Source organism: Paramormyrops kingsleyae, chromosome 14 (assembly GCF_048594095.1).
Source record: "Paramormyrops kingsleyae isolate MSU_618 chromosome 14, PKINGS_0.4, whole genome shotgun sequence".
NCBI classification, from domain to species: Eukaryota; Metazoa; Chordata; class Actinopteri; order Osteoglossiformes; family Mormyridae; genus Paramormyrops; species Paramormyrops kingsleyae.
This window is the reverse complement of record NC_132810.1, coordinates 11,688,774-11,708,013: the sequence shown is the minus strand read 5'-3', so window position 1 is coordinate 11,708,013 and position 19,240 is coordinate 11,688,774. Positions and strand designations below refer to the sequence as shown.

Sequence of the window (19,240 nt, the reverse complement as noted above, 5' to 3'; positions counted from 1 at the left end):
GTGGGCAGAACGAAAACTTCACGTTAACAGAAATTACGTATCTAAACGTTCAAATTAAGGCAGCGTGTGTTACCTACGCAAGGATCTTTGAATAAAAGCATACAAGAATCGACTGCTAGTAAACTTTCCTTAAATATCAGTGGTTACAGACATTTATTTATTCAATATTACAAAACATGATGACATGGGCTTTTGAGCATCACTCGAAAAGAAATGTTATCGTTGTTGCATAAAATGAGTCCATGTAACCAGCAGATTCACACACCTGAACACAATACTGGTTAAATTTGGAACGAATGAAATTTATTCCATATTTACAGTTTCCATTATAACAGCGAAAATGCAATTTTTTAAAAAAAATGTACAGTTCAATTCCAATATACTGTAAGCATACACCAGGAAGCATTTTTCATACATTCTTTTCAGGTTTGTAATATGTCATACTGGCTAAAACGTTTTAAAGCATATACATATATATTTTTAAATAGACTTAGTCATCTTCCATGAAGTAATAATCCTCTTCCTCACTTTCATCGGAAGGTAGAGGAGCTGGTTCTTTGCCAGAGAACATTTCCCAGACAGGGAGGGACTGGTCTTTGGCTGCAAGACAAGCAGAAATTGCAAAATTAGCACCGAATACGCACCATATGTATACGAAAAAATATTTAAGAATTATTATATGGCATACAGCTTTTCTGTTACTTTGGACAAACTCACCATTATCTCTGCCACGTTTCGGTTTTGTGGACCGTGTTATGGTGTACTTGTCCTGTAGGGGTTACATATACATGAACACCTCTCACATCTCACAACCTCTGGGCTGCCGGTCTCTAACACTGCTTGAGTGTAACTGATATTTACAGCCATGGCGTCAAATCAGACTCATCACAAACTTCTGAATTTAATTACCCGATGTTGAATGTAACCCAAACTTGAATTAATTTATCTGAATACCAGAATGTGCATTTGATAAAATCCACTTTAGTACTACAGCAACTAGTTCTAGGGTAAATATTCTATAAGCAGAATAATTAGGAAGGTTTACCTGAACTTGAATTAAAGAACCAACAATGAACGTGCTAGATTAAAATTAAGGACTCCAATTTTGAATTTGTTAACTAAACTTGAATGTGTTAATTAAATTGTAATAACAAAATTCAAATTCAGGTTGTAAAATTCAAGTCTTGAGAATGCAGGTTGAAAAATCAAAGTTCAGAAAAACAGGGAAAACATCCAGGATACTCAGAAAGAGCAAAGGTGGATAGATCTACTCATGCACGGAGATGGGGTTTTCTACATGCAGCACCTTTATACAGTGGCCAATAACACGTGGAAAACCCAAAACACAAAATTCCTATAGACACATGCAAAACAAAAATCTGTTCACAACACAATGGAAGTTTCTGGAGGACAAAGAAGCTAGACGAACTATTAGGGCTGGGTGATATACCGACTGTTTACAGCATATCGATACAGTTTCAAAACAAGATATTATATCGATATACCTTTATTGTGCATTAAAAATTGTAGTTCAATTAAAGATTTTAAATAGAAACTAATAGTATTCCTTCCTGAGATTCCTACATGAGAGCTGCGGTCATGATGTTGCACAGAATCGTAACACTCACAGCTAAAATTAAACCATTCAGTTAACATCTTACTCGGAATTTGTTGGATCATTGTTACTTTGTTGATTTTGTTTTAAATCATTGCCAAATGGCTCACATGTTAAACATACCATAATTTGCAGTTTTTTCTTTTGTTGAAGGCTATTGCTTTAAAATAAAGATCTTTCCAGGTAGTACACATACTTTCAATGGCCATCAGGTCTCTGTTTTTAGAGCCATTTGCGAAATGGGTTTTAGATTGTTTATGAACAGGAAAAAAAACTTCCACGCGTTTTGAGAGCAGTATCAAAAACGGAGAAAAACAAGTTTCTTTGTGGACGTTGTAGAGTGAAACGCTTTTATGGCTGTTTTATTTGAAACAGGCAACAGATATGGGCATCAGTTATCTTTGTCTATTTTGAGAAAATGTCTAAAATATACTATATTATACTACATTTATGAAAGGTAAGGAAGCCCTGCATTTGACCACATATTGTTTTTTTTTTTTTACACATATTGTTTTAATAAATCTGTTTGTGTGGTTTTGATTTAAATCTGAGCATTTAGTTCACTTGACAAAATATCGTGTATCGTAATCTTCCTAAAAATACCTAGATAATGTTTTTGGTTAATATCGCCAAACCCTATGGACCATACAGCGGTGATGAGGGTTCCTAAGTTAAACATTTTTTTTTTTTTTTTTACATACTATGACTGTGTTTACATGCAATAAACTGATCAAGGTGTCTATGTGTGTTTTTAATAAACACATTACTGAGTTTGCATGGCTAGCTCATTAAAAACACAAAAGAACATCTTAACTGGGTCACATGTAAACACAGGATCTCACTTTGTGACTTGGAAAACCACATGTCCTTCCTCTTCTCTGTATGGTCTGTAGGGCCGGCCAAAATGGATCAAATACCATATCTTGGTATTAACCACCATATGTAGAAAACCCCATCCCAAATGACTGGTGACTTGTCTTGTGATTGGCCACCATTGTGCTTGATTAGATTTACACTTGTTTGCTTTCTGAGTATTCCAGATGTTTTCCTTGTTGAACTGAATCTGAATTTCTCTACCTAAATTCTCTCTTTTCAACCTGAATCTTACCGCTTTCAAGAGCTGAATTTTACAACCTGAAGATGACATTTTATTACCACAAAAGCAACAAATTCAAATTCAGGAAATAAATTCAAATTTGAATTACTTAATTCAAGTTCAAGTACAGATATTCAGGTTAGGGTTCTTTAATTCAAGGTCAGGTAAACATTCAAATTCAGGTTCTGGTATAGAGATAACAAAATTCAAGCTCGGATTAACACATTCAAATTCGGGTGAATAAATTCAAATTCAGGTTGTGGCGAGTCTGATTCGACGCCATATACAGCCGTCTACTGCTTTAAATTTAAGTTACTCTAATGGTTTATGTTGGCTCACTATGCAAGATCACGTCATGCTATGCAAACAGCCAGAAAAAAGGGTAAAAATGTGTACCTTTGCTTGTCACTGGGGCTGTCCCCTCAAGAGTCTGCTAATTGTGCCCTTTGCTGTAGGTAAATAAACCTTTTAAAGTACAGAAATGGACCTTAGGAGCATCTCTGTACCATTGATGGTAAGTTAATGCTGTTAGTACATTTGGGATGTTCCTCAATTTCTGTACCTTAAAAGGGTACAGCCTCCGGTGACAAGCAAAGGTACAAATTTTTACCCCTTTTTCTGAGAGTATAGTGTGAAAGTAAAATACTAAGTGGCTGAGGAACACAGTAAAATGTGTGACAGCAAGAACAATGATTGTACCTGTTAGTCATCTCTGTGTCACAGTGTCAAAGTGGAGTATTTAGCACACAGCACTGTGCGTCCCCTGTAGGCCCCCAGCACCCACCTGGAAAGGACTGCCTGGTCCACGAAGCACGACCCAGTCCTTGCCCATCTTCTTCTGAAGCTTGTACACATAATTATCATTGTTGTTTCTTTAAAACATGCAGAAAATCACAAACTCAGTTAATTCAACATACACCGAAGATGGTTGCAACGCTTAAATATCATTAGCTGCCACATAGGGCCTGTTCACGCATGGTATTAACATGGGTCCTGGATGATCCGATCACAATTGGACAGCACTCATTACAGGTGTGAATGCAAAACGCATTTAGGACGCATTGAGATCAGATCCCTCACCCCACATTCAGAGTGATCTGGGAAGCATATGGCCACATTTTTATAAGAATTCGAATGTGAATGTGTCCTGGGACGCATTGAAGGACCAACTACTCAGCTGACGTCCTTATGCGAATGGAAGTACGTCATTAAACACACTCATTAAACACACGACCAGTACTTAACATATGACTTATGTCAGAATGTCTTTCAGTGCAGAAATGGGCCACTGTGCAGTGAACTGCATTGTGAACAACGACGCATCTAGATTATTGCTGCAAGATGGTGGCACATAGACAGGTTTAATAGACTGTCGCAACCCAGTCGCATGAAAATGTTGTCAAAATGCACATTATTAATGTTCGTTACAAATTCGGGAAAAATAAATTCTGTAAGAAGTGATTTATTAAAAATGTTTTGGAATTTGCACAGATCACATTTAATGTGAACTTTTATGTTGCTTCCTTAATTATCTCAAAGCTGCTCCAAACTTTATTAATATTGGTGAACCGTACCGGTAAAAATTACATGAACATAAAATTGAAAAATTGAAGCGCGTAGGTAACAATATATGTTTAATAGCTTAAAAAAAGGAAGTGTCAGTAGAAACATATAATAATAGTACAATTGTTTATAGTTTTATACTGGACTGTCCGGGGGCTTGAACTCCTGGTCGGAAATTTCAGTCCCACTCCAGTGAAACAATAAACCTCTTTGCTGAAATTTTCACAAATTTTGAGCTTCATTGATTATGATTAAAAGCCAAAATATTAGCATATGGGAACCAAAAAATGCATCACAGACGGAACCCTTTGCCCTCAAATAGAAAAGTATTAGCCTGCCCAAGGTATATCTCAGTACTGAAAGAGCTTTTGTGTGTATTTATTAATTTATTTATAGATATTTTAATTAATTTCATTTTGAGTATTATGGCGTTCCGCACAAAAAGTTTACTTACCATGAAATGTGCAAATAGGTTTTGATTTCTTCCTTTCCTTTTAATGTTTGGCAGATTCTACATATGGAAGTGATTTACGTGCTTATTTAAATAAAGTTGCGCAAAACTGAAATCCAATTAGAAGCGGCCGGTCGAGACACATGCAGAGACGCATGCTAATGCCATTTGTGAACAGGCGTATTTAGTGCTGTCCACTTGCGACCGGATCACCCAGGACGCATGTTAATGCCAGGTGTGAAAAGGGCCATAGATTACTTGCAAGTAGGGGTGCAACGGTACACAAAATCACGGTTCTCTTTATTAAACAGTGGTTTACTGAACAAAGTATAACTGTATTTAACTATATATATTTTTTTAAGTCTGTCTATACTGCTACAAACTAGTAATACTAAAACCAAAATAAAGATTCTCTCTAGTGAATAATTCAGTGAAGCAGGACATCACTACCTGTTAATGGAGCCTAGCATCCCAGGGCTGATATGAAGACACTGCGGCGTTTTCACCAGCGGGAAGCCGGAGGAGCTGGGCGTCTGCGGGTTCTGCTGCAGCTGCTGGAACACGTGGTCCTCCGAGTTGGTGGACAGTGCAGGCAGCTGCGCTTCGTTAAGAGGGATCAGAGCATTCGACGTCAGGCGAAAGAGCGGGCCGGAATTCCGAGGGACATTTCACATCAAGCTGGCCTGTCGAGCCCTGTTTTACCCTGGCGCTGTGTGTGACAGTGTGTGTATCTGCCCTGTGATCTCCAACACAGTGCTACCTGCCTCATGATCTCTGTGGCACGGGATGGGCTTCAGGCCCCCCTGACCCAGTAATAGACAAGTGCCTGGGAGTTGGATGGATGGTACTTCATCAAACGAGGACGCATGTCAGAAGGATACAGATAAACCCACTGATTGCAATTCTCGTATTTAGACACTTACTAACCATTTGACCATCCAACAACATTTTTAGAGCGGGAAACAAAAAACACTTATTTCTATTTTTTTAAACCTAAATATTAAAATGTATAATCCACAAATAAACCGGACATGGTATTTAGGAAAAAAACTGCACGTCTCAAACTGTGTTTTGGATGCAGCACATTTTCTCTGTCAGAATTGTCAGCTTAAGAATGCAGCTCTGAGGCTTATGTCCACAGTGCTATGTTTTTTGTTTAAAAATGCAGATTTGTCCGTTTTCACATTTCAGTCACTGCTCCATTGCAACCCCCAAACACTGAGCCTTTTGACAGTGCTTTGAGTGGTTTACTTCTGAAAACTTCATTTAAACGTTGATGTGCAAAAAAGGAGACTTTTGAAAATGCAGACTCTAAAAGCCCTAAGAGGTTCCTACTCATCATGTGGCCCTTCCCTGCTTTGATCCCGCTAGTTACACCTTCTCATTGTCTGATTGGTCATGTGGTCACCCTACACGACAGTAAACACTATCCCAACATGGCGGACATGGAGCAGCTGCTTTCAATGGCGCTTTCCCTGCTACTGACCTGTGTGTAGCTAAATAGCATGATAGACTGTGACTGCTGCACATATATGCACAAAAAAACGAATTTACTAGTCACTGTGTCAATGTGCACATCACCAATGTAGGCTAATAGCTACTGTATGTCATACACATTATCTCTCATTTCAGTGTGGATGGAAGTACTTTCGTTAAGGATGTGAAAACGCTGGTGTGGATGGAGACTTTTAGTTTCACACCTTAACACGTTTGCTCTGCAGGGGGGAGCTGGTGAACACGTCATCGTGGTTGTCTTTTGGCATGTTGTCCAGGAAACTCCTCATCTGCTTCTTCCTCTTCAGCGTTCCCACTTTCGCCGTTATCTGCAGTGGCTCCTTTGCTGTTCAGAAAAGAAAAGGAAATTCCCGGTTTGTGCCCTCAGGTAAGCTAATTAATGAAAATGAGCATCCCGTTTACTTGAAATCGCAAATTATGTATTGGAATTGAAGACATTTGCCAACTAACAACTGATACACTCTTTGGTCAGGCATTCAAAATGCATATCCATTTCATGCATGACAAGCGAATGCACTACAAGGCCCTGACAAAGATTTTCTCTTTCTGCAAGCGGCTGATTGCAGTTGTTGCTGCTAAAGGTGACACTGCCAAGTATTAAGTTTAGGGGGGCAATTACTTTGCCACATGGGTGATATGGGGGTTGCTGAATTCTGCTGAGATCAGAGACAAGCGAAAACGAGGGAATCTGGGGGCAAATACTTTATCAAGACAGTCTTTGTTCCAAAAATGTAATGAAGGAAGTCAAATATTGCTATGCACAAAGATTACTTCTAATGATTTTAATTGCTGCCTTCAATATTTTTCAGAAAAGTTCTACATAGACAAGGGAATGCATGACTTGCTAATCTCTGCATGGTCCTCGACACAGAATGGGGTCCTTATCTGATACTATGTAAGTGTGTGTTCCTGCGGACATGGCTACAGGCTTACATAGTCATAAACCCAGGAGCAGGTACCTGGTTCCTCCTTCGAGTGGGCCGTCTTATTCCTGCTAGGCCTGACCTTCAGGGTCTGCTGGCAAGTGTGTTGCTCCTGGCATTCCGAGGCAGAGCGAGTGCCAACCATCATGGCCACATTCACCCAGAATCCACTCTGGTGCTTTGGCAGGCTGGACACAGCCCTAATACAATGGAAAAGTTCCAAAATCCTTAAGCCTAGTTCAGAAACTAAAACCACTTAAAGCTATTATTAAAAAGACTTACTTGTGCAGTTTGTCCAGTTCTTTTTCTGTCCATGCGTCGTCATTGTCCTCCACCTCTTCCTTGTCTTCCTTCCTCTGCTTGGCTGCTTTGACGTTCTCGTTCTTCCTCTTATCCATGTTTTTTCTCGCCTCTCGATTCCTCTCCGGGGACTCGCCGACTTGCTGCCGATTCTGCTTACCTTTCCTCTTCAGGCGAGTAACCTTCTTACGGCCGTAGTCCTCAGGGGACGGCTGAAAGTCGTCCAGCTCAGACTGGGAGTCGGCAGCAGTTGCTGCAGGGGGGCTCCTTTCGACACCATCCTTCACCTCTCGGTTGGTATCCGGCCTCTTCGGCAAGGCAGAAATCTCTGGGCTATCCATTAAGTCCTGGCTTTGAGGAGATTCAGTGCTGCCACCCAAATCTGTGCTGCTTCTTGCACGGGACCGAATGCGATGCCGATGGCCTTCTTTGGGCGTGTCCGGATCGGTGGAGCTTCCCGCCCTCCGATGGGAGCGCCTGAGAACGGCAGAACCAGAGCGGATCTCAGATTCTGGCACACACCTCTGGTGGGGATGGTCCCAGGGTGCTGGGATGGGGGTCCTCCTGCTCACCGCACCCTTCCTGACCCTGGAAGAGGCCTTCAATGCCCTTTGGGGCTCTTCGGAAAAGTCACCCCCGCTGTCTCTCCCGGCCACCCCTTCTTGAGCCGATCTTCCTCCGGCCTGCTTTCTGGCTCGCAGTCGCGATTTTGGTTGCGACGCCGGATCTTCTGCCTCCAAGCTGCTGCCATCAGTCTGCAGAGCGCTCGCTGGATTCTTAAAGCGGCATTTCCTCACTCTCCGGCTAGTGCGAGTCAGGGGTCTTGGGGTCCAGTCAGTGTCCGAAACCAAAAGTGCCTTCTGGAGCTCCACTCTGCCCCTCGAGAGCTTGGAGCGGGTAGCAGGCTGCAGGCCCGTCGTTTCTTTCTCAGCCCAACTCCTGGGAAGTGGTGCTCCCTTGTTCGATCTGTCCCTGGCCCGAAAGCGCTGCTTCACACGCCTCTGGGGTACGGATGGCTCGTCGGCTTCCAACTGGGACCAGCACTGGAGCTCATCTGTAAAGCACGCATCGCTCAGGCTGGTAGAGTGGACCCCCTGCGTACCTGCCAGTGCTGGGTCCGACTCAGCAGGGGAGAAATGAAGGCTGTTCTTCTGGCAGCATTCCAGCAGCCGATCCTTGCTGAACAGGGGCAACAGTTGCACTGTGAACTCGCGTGTGGTCTTGGCCAGGCCTGCCTTCCCTGCGTCACGGGCGGGCTGCTGCTGCTTGTGAGAAATGCCTGGACTCTTGTTGCTCCCAGGGTTAGGGTTACTCTCTGCCCTGTCTCTCCCCCTCTCCGCTGACCTCAGCCTGCACGCTGCAGATACAAAGGATTCCATTCATGCCAAGAGTCACCTTCCCCAGAGGTTATTAACATTAAAACACTTACAATGACAGTAAAAATATGTAATATTACTAATTATTTTTCCATGGATATAAAAACAAAAATAATTAATACAAAAAACATTAGCCCTAAAAATATTAAATTATTATAAAACAACCAGCTGTGACTTAACTGCTTTAGATGTCCTTGGAGCCACATATACTTAGTACTGCAGTCAACGCCAACGTCACCCAACTAGCACTGGTGCAGGTGGATGAACCACTCTTACAGTGGGCACCCAGATATTTAAAAACGTGACGGCCCAGTCTCGGAAGGACTGAACACTAGCACCTCCTCGCCCACACACATACCTCCTTTAGAAGGTGCCTTCTCTACGCTCTTTGATGACGTGGAAAGCTTTGCTTGCTTCCAATTCTACAGGAGGAGAAGAAAAATGCACAGCATAACAGTTCATCACAGGGGACATAGATACTATGGGCCATTCTGAGGTACCAATTCGGCTAAAAACATTTCATGGGTACATTTCACGAAGAATATAGGGTAATGCTTTACACCAAGTGTACAGGGTTCCCACTCTTTTTCACTGACAAATTTTCAAAACTTTTCCATGAATTTTTCATGACCTAAAGTGAATTTTCCATGACTTTACGGCACCCTAAGTGTGTAGAATTTAGCATACATTTAGGGCTAAATATGAAATGTTAACCCTTTCCACTGACCTTATGGTATGGTATCAAATACATACAAAATACTGTCAATACATTTGTTGTAGTCTTTATTAAACAAAAGATCTTTACGACCAAGTATGACAATGACTTTCAAGCTCATGGGAAAGTAGTGGGCTTGCTGAACAAAGACTATTGTAGGCTGTAGGCTTTACAAAAAACAAACAAAACACATGTCTGCCCAGAACAAACACAACAAAATTATGGCACCGAATCACTGAATTCAAATTCATTTAACATGGCAAACAGATTTTCTTTTATGCCAGGTCTACACTGACAACTCCAAAGTTTTAACCAAGACATTTCAGTAATTGTAGAGACCTGTAGAGAATTGTAAAGACCTTTGTTAAACAAAAATGAAACATTAAACATTAATCTATCTGGACTACTTGTCCAATTGTCTGTTTGTTCACAAAATATCCCTCAATACTACTACTCTTCCATTCTTTTCTTTTTGTCCTCAATGTCCTTGTCCAAAGATGATAAGCTTGCTCCCTTTTCTTTAGCAGAGTGCCGCAGGCTGTTTGACTGAACAACAAATCCTATATTGCGTATTACTTCAGCCTTCATAGCCAATTCATCAGCTGAATTCTCAAGCTGTTGAATGTCAGATTCAAGACGCATTTTTTTTTTTTTTTTGCTTCAGTTCATTGAGTTCATCTGCTAGGCTCCTCTTCTTGGAGGCTTTTGATTGGCTTTCATTTTGCTTCCCCTGGTCATCATTTAAAATACAAGAACTCGTGGCCATAGGTGGAAATTAGCGTGAGAACATTTCAAACTGGATTTAAGGAAGCACTTCTTTACACAGCATGTAGTCTGAGTATGGAATAGTCTTCCTGATAACATAGTGCAAGCTGAATCCTTGGGTTCCTTTAAATCAAAGATTTTAACAACTCTGAGCTATTAGTCAAGTTCTCCCCAAGCGAGCTCGATGGGCCGAATGGCCTCCTCTCGTTTGTATAGTTCTTATTAAGGTATGCCACATACCATTGTCTGGCACTTGCAGCAGACATTTGAAGCTCCTTGGTTTTGTTTATGTTCAAATAAATAATTAAAAAAATGATAGTATCATATTTCACTGCATGTCTAATTTTTAAATTGTGTTTCAAAGACACAAATTATAATTACTACATAAACCGAAAAAGAATTTGTTCAGTACTAGTTTTGTTGCTAGGCTACACATCCCTTCCCCTCCCCCTCCCTGCCCTCCCCTCCCCCTCCCTGCCCTCCCCTCCCCTTCCTCCAGTGACCACAGCCAGAGGCAGGGCGGTAGAGACAACTTCCCTGTCATGAGTCACATTCATGCTGGAGCGGCTGGTGCATACGTTCGGAAATAATCCTAATGATAACTTAACAGAACGCTGTAGTTGCGTTAAAGAGAAACTAAAATCCCATGACTTTTCCAGGCCTGGAAAATTACATTTTCGATTTCCATGACTGTTCCAGGATTTTCATGACCGTGGGAATCCTGAGTGCACCTTCATAATGCATTCATGGAACATTCACTGCACCTTCATAATGCATTCATAGAACATCCATAAGCAGCATGCAAGTACACCTTAACATCCTAACATCCCTTAACAGCTCTAATATACATTAATAACAAACACTACATGATTATACAATTATAATGTTTATTATTACTAAATAATGTTTCTTAATAATATTAATGTATATTACAGCTGTTAATGTAGGATGTTATGGTATACATACATTATGAAGGTGTACTGAACGTTTTATGAATGCAATATACAAGCATTATGAAGGTGCAGTTAAGGTAAAGCATTACCTGTATGTTTGAAAACAAAAACATCTATCTATTACCAGAAAGAGTAAAATATTCCCCTTCCATACATAGCACCCCGTCCATATGTAACCCTGGTAAAAGGGCACAGCGATGCCTTGACACTCACCACAAGCGGAGAGGGAGCAGACAGGTAGCTGTCCTGTATAGTGACATTCATGTCCGAATCCACAATCACCCGTGCCCCCTTCCAAAACTCCAGAGGGGGCTTGAGGAGTCTGCCGCTGCGAGACACCTTGGTGTCACTCCCAGTTATGCCAGAGCGGGGCACTGCGTGGGACAGCATTTAGTATAATCATTAAGAATGATAACACACAGAAGGACAGGCTCTCTCCCAGCATATGGAACTAGCATGTTCATTCTTGTTTTAAATAATATTCAATCAATCATGGCACAAAAAAAACAACCGCTAGAAGTACAAAACATTACATATGGCTGGCATGCCTTCCTGTGTCTCCACTGTTTCAGACCACCGCTCGAAATGGCCCCCATTTTAATGTCCTGCAGGAGCTTATGTCACGCTTCACTTGCATTTACAAAGACTCACGTCTGCAGCAGACGCTCGTCCCTGGCAGGCAGGACGGCTACGCAGCAGCATGAGTGGACAAACTGGCTAGCAGGCCCCGTGGCCTTCACAAATGCTCAGGCAGATCCCTGCACTCAGATCCCGCTGCCCAGGTTTGGCTCTCCCAAAGATTTAGGGCAAGACAGAACGCACCGAAAATAAAAATAAAAAACCGTCCAAAATAATTCCTCAAAGTACTCACAGGTCCTGGGGGTCTTCAAGACGGACGGCCTGGGCGTGTGGCTCTTTGTTGTGGATTTGCTCTGCTTCTGGGCTGGTCTCCACTGAGAACCTTTGCCTTTTTGTTTATTTTTGTCAGAATCTGAACTGTGGCTGACAGGGGAAATAATCATGAGGGATTTCTCTCTTTGCCCATCACCCCTTAACATCTATCCTTCCTGTACATAGAAGTGTTCCATCTTCTATAGAAATTTCAAAACCTGTCCTTATATTGGCCACCATTCTCTAATAATATGACATCCAGCTGCAGGAACTAAGCATACATACCTTTTCAACTCTGCTAAACAGTCCTGCAGGTAAACCTTCCACTTTTCAGGGAAGCCAAAGAGGAACTTCTTCCGCAACCATCCAGGCAAAGCTATGCAGGGTGAAATACAAGTGTTACACAGGGGTAAGGGTGTCACCATTAGATCTTGAGAACTTAAAATATGTAGATGTGCTTCATGATCAATTGGATAGGGCGACAGCATACACTTATCGATGCTGGGGACCATCCGGCCCAGCAGCACATAGATGTTCCCAGAGATTGTCTTCAGCGTGTTGCTCGAGATTCTCTCTGCGATTATGTTGCTATGCCAAGGCATATTGTCGTCCCTTAGGGATACAAAATGCAAATCAGGTCAACAACAGCTTTTAAGTTTATAAGCTACTGTGTTACAACAGGCTCCTGGGGACGCATTGAGGAAATGTCCTACCTTAAGACAGGTAGAGTATAAGACAGGATTTGCTTCTGTAAAACCTAATTAACTTTAGGAATCCTATCTTATTTCATCCTATCTTATCACAGGTTAAGAAATCCTAAATACAATCACTTAACTTTTAAGTCTGTTAAAATATTTTAGGAAGTTAGGAAAAAGGGATTACAAGGTTCCTATCTTAAGGTTAGGATAGAAATATTGACTTAGGAGCTTTTCACCTGTAACGATTTTTTTCCCCCCAAAATCAGGCCCTAATCCTAGATACCATGCTTAACAAATAGTTAAGATAGGATTTGCAAGTCAGGAAGTTTCTATAATACAGCTCCTGGATGCTGACATTATGTATTAAAATAATTTCTCATCATTACCAACTGTAGCTATTAGCTCTTAACTGTACTTACACACGCACACCATCAACAAAGAAGCCGCTGTTCACCATCTTAACATTCCATTCCTTTAAATGAATCTCATTTGCCTATAAAAGGAAGAGCGAACATTTCATTGTCAGTTTGCAATGCATTGTGGGTATATTTATTGCAAGATATAGGGCGCTATTTTAGTAATAGGAAGCAATTTCAAACACAGCCTTGCTTTTTCATTAGCTACGCTACACTCTACATTAGTTGGACTGTTTCTTGTTGCCCAGAAGTGATGTCATTTCCTTAAGGGCAACAGCCCTGGCATTAAGATCTAAAAGGAATGCCAGCTAGGGAAAACCGTATGTGCCAAACGCTGCTGAAAACAGCAGACACTCTACTCTCTTACGGTGCCATGTTGTCTCTTCTTCAGCTTTATCGAGTCCTCTCTGGCGCTCTTTTGGAAGATGGCGGCCCTCTTTTTGGGGATGCAGATCCGAGGCGAGTTCTGCAGCAGGGCATCGTCCGTGATGTCCGGAAGTGGGCCGGGGATGGGGCCTGCCTCGAATGTCTGTACTATAGGTTCCTCTGGGCTGAGGGAGGAGCCAACGGTCGAGGGGGCAAGCGACACAGCAAACACATCCTGGGAATCCTCGCTGTCAGTCTTATCGCCACTCGGCGTCGTTAAGCTTCGTGTTACGGATTCAAGAGCAGCCTCTGAAAACAGAGGAATAATGTTGGAAGCCTACTCATTATGACGGCCAGAACGTTCATGCTTAGCCAGATTAGCATTAGCATACACAATTTAAACCATCTCTGAATTATACTAGCATCATGTCACTCATGGCTGAATTTATCCACTTTGGGACGTGCATATATAAGACCTTAGCAATTGTTTTCACAAGCTGTATTTTGAAAGAAAGCATCTTTGCCAATCTAGTATCCTATGGGAGCTGGGAGGGAGCAAAAGCAGGGACTGTCCTGGGGTCACTGAAGACCAGGCTGGGAAACACTGCGCTAGGAGATGCTAAAATGCATAATTTAAATACCCAATTCTGCAAATTCACTGGAAGCATTCAGAGGTCCAGTAGCATAGTACCATCTGCTAACCTGCATGTATGGCATCTGCCATGCTATCCTTTCGGTTCACCTCCTGCTGACGCTTCCGGAGCTCCACCTTCTCCTTCATGAGGGTGAATATCTTGGCTGGAGAATTCTGCGATGACTCTGGCCTCAGAGAAGCCGGAAAAGGGGCCTTTTTCACTGGAACTTTGGGGACTGTGAAGTACAGAACATCAAAGAGAAGAATGAGAACTCAACCAACACTAGCAGAAATTCCTAGGAAATAAGATTGCAGGATTTTTAGCAACCTACCAACAAAAGGCCCATCCTGTGTATCCACACTTGTGGACAAATCATCGTCCGAAGGATCGATGCTAGAAGCTGGAGGACAAATGGAAATTGGACCATGCCATTTTAATGGTGTACATTCACTGACTGGCTTGATTGAAGGGCATGTGGATTTGGGGGTCACTTTGAGTCCCTTCTGCATGTCCAGATTTAATGTCTGATTACTTTGAAATCGGGGACCTTTCTTGGGAGTAGGCAGGGGTGACAAAGTAAGGGCCTCCACATCATACGTAGCCAGGAGGAGCTCCTTGTGTTCCTTCTCTTCTCCATTCACCCAGGGCTGTTCAGATTTTCTTGGGGTCTTATTTGGTCCTTGATGTCCACTGGCTGTGTCACCTTGTTTCTGCTGAAGTTTTTCACTCAGCACTTTGGCTTTCAGCCTAGCAAAGATTTTGGCTGGGGATTCCACTGATTTAGGTTGCATCACGTTTGAAATCATTTTCTGTCCTTTCCTTGTTTGGAGAAATAGAGAGCTGTGGTCAGCCGAGATGGAGCTCAACTCAAGCGCGATTTCACCGTGGTCGTTTGCGTCATCCGTAACAGTAGAGTTCGTCACTTTTATATGACGGTTTGACGGCCTTTTCTCAAAATCTAGTGGGTTAGGGGGATGAATGAGTCGGTCTCGGTTACTTCCTGCCATCTTCAGCGAATCCTTGACAGGTGTGATGGTGTTTGATGGGTTATTATGTACAGGTATACTTTTAAATCGCCAATCTCCATCTGTTTGGACCGATGGTCTTTTAGACGGGGTAATCATGTTAAGCTACTTGTTTTGGATAACTATAAAACAAGAACTTTGATACCAGGTCGCAATTTACTATCAGATGCTAAAAAAATCTGTGGGGATCTTCAAACATAAAGCAGTGCATCCTTCTTTTATGAACGTGACGAATATACCAAAGGGACGGCATCAATCCCGAATACGGAAAACGTAAAATGACAGAATGGCGTCATGGAAATCTAATTTTCAGTATTTGAAATAGTACATTATGGGGAACACCACTCGCGCAAGTTTTCAACTCAAAGTTAATTAGTTATTAGAACACGCAGGTGTAGCACAAGTCATAACTAAACGGACACAGGCAAGATAACGGAGAAGGATAACAACCTACATAAAATGACGCTTTCTCAAAAGTAATCTCGCAATATTATAAGATAAATAATTAACTGTTATTCTAGATTGACTGCCACACGATTATATTTTATTTAAAGCTTACTTACAGCGAGCCGCTTTTAAGAAACGAGAAGTTCACCGCGATATTTTGAATTTCCCGTACAAGGATTTTATTGGTTGTCGCTGACATATAACGTCACATCCGTCTTTGCGTCATAAAATGTCAACAAACTGATGTCATTACCAAGCGACTTTCTAAAACCTGAAACGTCTGGAATGATAATGGGGAAGACAGACCCGTACTGACTGACAACAGGAACACTATGGGAAATATTCACTGTTGGGCAAATGAACTGAAATCTCGCAGGTTGACATGAAAGATGATTATGCAAAAATCATTAGAATAACTTAGCTAATGAATAATGGCCATTTCAGCGTTTCAGCTCCCTCAGGAGGTGTGGTTCCACGTGTTCCGATTTCTCCAGCCCCACGAGAAAGGAAACATTAGGAGCACTTGCAAGTTCTTCAAGGTGGTGATAGACCACCCGGCTCTCTGGAGGAAACACACGGTAGTCCTGAAGAATATCCGTTCGTATGATTCGCAGTTCTGGGCCACTCTGCGTCGGAGGAGGACTACCTCGGTGGTGGTGCATAAGGCCGGCGTGAAGGAGTGGGAGCGGCTAGCGACGGCGCTCCCTTTTTTGACATCGCTTACCATAGTGCAGTGCTCGGACCCGAAGACGCTGTGCACCATTGAGCGTTTTAAGGACTTGAGACGACTGGCGATCCGCAGTTTTCAGTGCCCACCAGGACTGGCCGGTGTCCTGGCTTCACTGGGCCATTTAACGAATCTGTGTTTATGTGAGCTCAGCGGGGCTCCTGGAGCAGATCTGATTGGCGCCGTATCAAAGCTCTCTAACCTCACCACTTTGTTATATCATGAGAGTGATAAACCTATACCCAAGAAAGCCTTCCACACTATGCTGTCATCCCTGCCTCACCTGAAGCACTTGTCTTTAAAAATGGGAGTGTTATATGGAACTCTCCCCGGCGACTATTTTATATTGCCCAAAGTGAATCGGGACCCCAATGGTGAGGAAAATCGTTCCATTATCCATTATTATTTAAATGTGTGTGTTTTTTTTTTAAAGTGACATCCATTGCTCTATCTTGAATTTTTGAAGCAGTTCAGATAATGATCCCTTCCCAGATGTACAATAGACAGATCTTTAGAGTAATTCTAACAAGCCTTTGATTTGATTTAATGTCTTTTTCCTGTGCGGCAGTAATAGGCGAGCCATGTGGTTCTGAATTCGGACTTGCCAAGCTCGAGCTTCTGAGCTACATGGACCCCATCCTGCCTCCCGCCGGCTTAGACGGTCTCCAGTGTCTGCAGAGTCTGACCATTGAATATAGAGACAGGGCTGTGGAATCAGACCGATGTCACCTGAAAACCTGGCTGAGCAAACTCCCCTGCCTTACTGAGCTCACAGTCACAAGTAAATAACATTGTAAATGTCAAACTCAAGTCAACCCATCCATAATGTTATGTGATGATTTGTGAAGCCCTCGTGTTTATTTTTTCTCATTTTTATTAAAACTATAAAGTATTTATATCATGCTCTCTGAAAATGCATCATGCCGTTAAGTATATTTTTTGAGAAAACAACATGGTTAATTTTGCCATTAACTTCACTTCTGAAGTGCTAGGAGTTTTTAGGTTCAGTGTCAGATTTGAATCCTATAATTTCAAATGGAATCAATCATGCAATGCAGACTTTGAAAATGCTATTTAAGAACTTGCTTAGAAATGCTCTGGGCTGGTGTGTCTTCACAGGAGGCTATCCCCTCAATGTGTATGCGCGTGTAATACCCAGGACGCTGACGAGCCTCTCCCTGCCGCTGGTGTTCCTGAGTCTGCGTGACATGCAGGTGGTGGCCAGGCAGGCTCCTGGGCTGCAGCACCTGCACACGGACCTGTGGAGCAGCGATGGCCATGCCTGCCTGCGGGAGCTGCCTCGGCTCTTCTGTCAGCTACGCACTCTCAGTCTGCGGTGAGATCCCCCTTATCGTTCGCTTTCTTTCCCCATCCTCTCACAGAGTCATGCTGAAGAACTCCTACTGCGACCGCTTTGAACGGCAAAATAAGAGGTGGCCTGCAGCAACAGCAAATGCTCATGGGCATTAAGGATCAGTTGCGGCTTCGTGGTCCATTGGAAGGACACTATAATGATCCTGCAGTGACCGATTTAGACTAATCGCTGTTTTATCATTAAGAGCAATGCATTGTGGTTTAAGAAAACTGGTTAGTATACAGAAAACCAGCAATGGAAACCACAGAGCCTAATTTTCCCTATTATTTTTCCTTTAATAGGTTAGGCAGCATAATTTTTGACAGTGGTCATTTTATTTGATTGATTATAAATGAATATAGGTTCATCCATCATTTCAATTCATTCTGTCTTCCTGTTCTATCTATCCTATCTTGTACCTGCTTATCCTGTGCAGTTTTGCAGGGTGAATTTAGGTTCAGAGTATACGAGACGGTGTTATGCCAGACTGTCACATGGCTTAAGTAGTGTGTCGCTGATAGCTGTAGAATTCCAGGCAGTATGTCGAGGTAGCTGTTGACTCTCTCTCTGCACCCAGGGACCTGAATGTAACAGAGATGGACTTCCTGGGCCTGGCCAGATTGCGGTACCTGGAGAAGCTGGTGCTTCTCGACCCAAATCCCGGTCCCAGTCTCGAGCTTCTGGGCCTGATCCGCGAGTTCCGAGAACGGACCAACCACGGGGTTCAAGTCGTCCATTCTCTGCCCCGTGGAGACCCAGCAGCCTGCTGCTGCTATTTGTACTAAGTGCTACGAAAGATCATAAACCACTGAGCGAGAGCACTCTGTTATTGTCATCGTGCTTGTTTTTGTTTATCCTGAGTTTACTAATGCGATTTCTGCTCGCTCCATTAATAAAAAACCTGCCATTTTTCATCTGGTTGTGCTCCCCTCATTAATGATTGTACTGGCGTAAGTCATTGTGTGTAGATAACGGGCGTTTTAAAATCGTGGCGCTAATGGATTTTCTGAAACGTTGCAGTGGCTAGGAACCCAATTATAGCCTGTGTGCTAAAAGGCCAAGATGAGGTTATCGAGACTACCGGGTGAATTTAAATCTCGGATACAGATGCACCGAGCGGACCATGGTCCGCCACTAGAGGGAGGTAAGAGCTCACGAAATAAAAGAGGGTCTTTCTCAAACAGGCTTATTTGCATGAGGCTCTCCGCAACGCAGCCCTGCCCACCTTCCAGAAGGATTCATAGAGATTTCCATGATATTTGTGCAGAATTCATTCTGCCGCGCTATACTTGCATGGCTCGGCTATGTGGTTCTTACTAAACATGGCTTACTATTAAACTGAAGGTACAGCCCGACTTCCCAGACCACATACCTACGGTTGAGACCGTGCCACTTTCCACACCTGGCAG

The 19,240-nt window shown here is 42.7% G+C and overlaps 2 protein-coding genes across 5 annotated transcripts; one reads left to right on the top strand and one right to left on the bottom strand.

Moving 5' to 3' along the window:
* Positions 1–281: 281 nt before the first annotated feature.
* On the bottom strand, positions 282–15,964 carry mis18bp1 (MIS18 binding protein 1). 3 transcript variants are annotated; one of them, XM_023828510.2, is made up of 17 exons: positions 15,867–15,964; positions 14,610–15,097; positions 14,346–14,513; positions 13,645–13,952; positions 13,281–13,354; positions 12,654–12,775; positions 12,449–12,539; positions 12,144–12,274; positions 11,486–11,646; positions 9,198–9,261; positions 7,446–8,820; positions 7,200–7,363; positions 6,426–6,565; positions 5,176–5,321; positions 3,496–3,583; positions 718–769; positions 282–600 (listed from the first exon to the last, which is right to left on the bottom strand). In XM_023828510.2, exons 1-17 carry the CDS (start codon positions 15,947–15,949, stop codon positions 491–493), a joined length of 3,765 nt encoding a protein of 1,254 aa, XP_023684278.1. In that variant the 5' UTR covers positions 15,950–15,964; the 3' UTR covers positions 282–490. The 3 variants fall into 3 exon arrangements, with proteins under 3 accessions (XP_023684278.1, XP_023684279.1, XP_023684277.1); XM_023828511.1 differs by having other exon boundaries at positions 14,610–14,678; positions 15,867–15,916; XM_023828509.2 differs by having other exon boundaries at positions 14,610–15,929.
* Positions 15,965–15,999: 35 nt separating this feature from the next.
* On the top strand, positions 16,000–18,745 carry LOC111852507 (uncharacterized). 2 transcript variants are annotated; one of them, XM_023828514.2, is made up of 4 exons: positions 16,000–16,851; positions 17,052–17,258; positions 17,597–17,813; positions 18,409–18,745. In XM_023828514.2, the coding sequence occupies exons 1-4, from the start codon at positions 16,182–16,184 to the stop codon at positions 18,614–18,616; spliced, it is 1,302 nt and encodes a 433-aa protein (XP_023684282.1). In that variant the 5' UTR covers positions 16,000–16,181; the 3' UTR covers positions 18,617–18,745. The 2 variants fall into 2 exon arrangements, with proteins under 2 accessions (XP_023684282.1, XP_023684281.1); XM_023828513.2 differs by having other exon boundaries at positions 16,001–16,851; positions 17,046–17,258.
* The last annotated feature ends 495 nt before the right edge of the window (positions 18,746–19,240 follow it).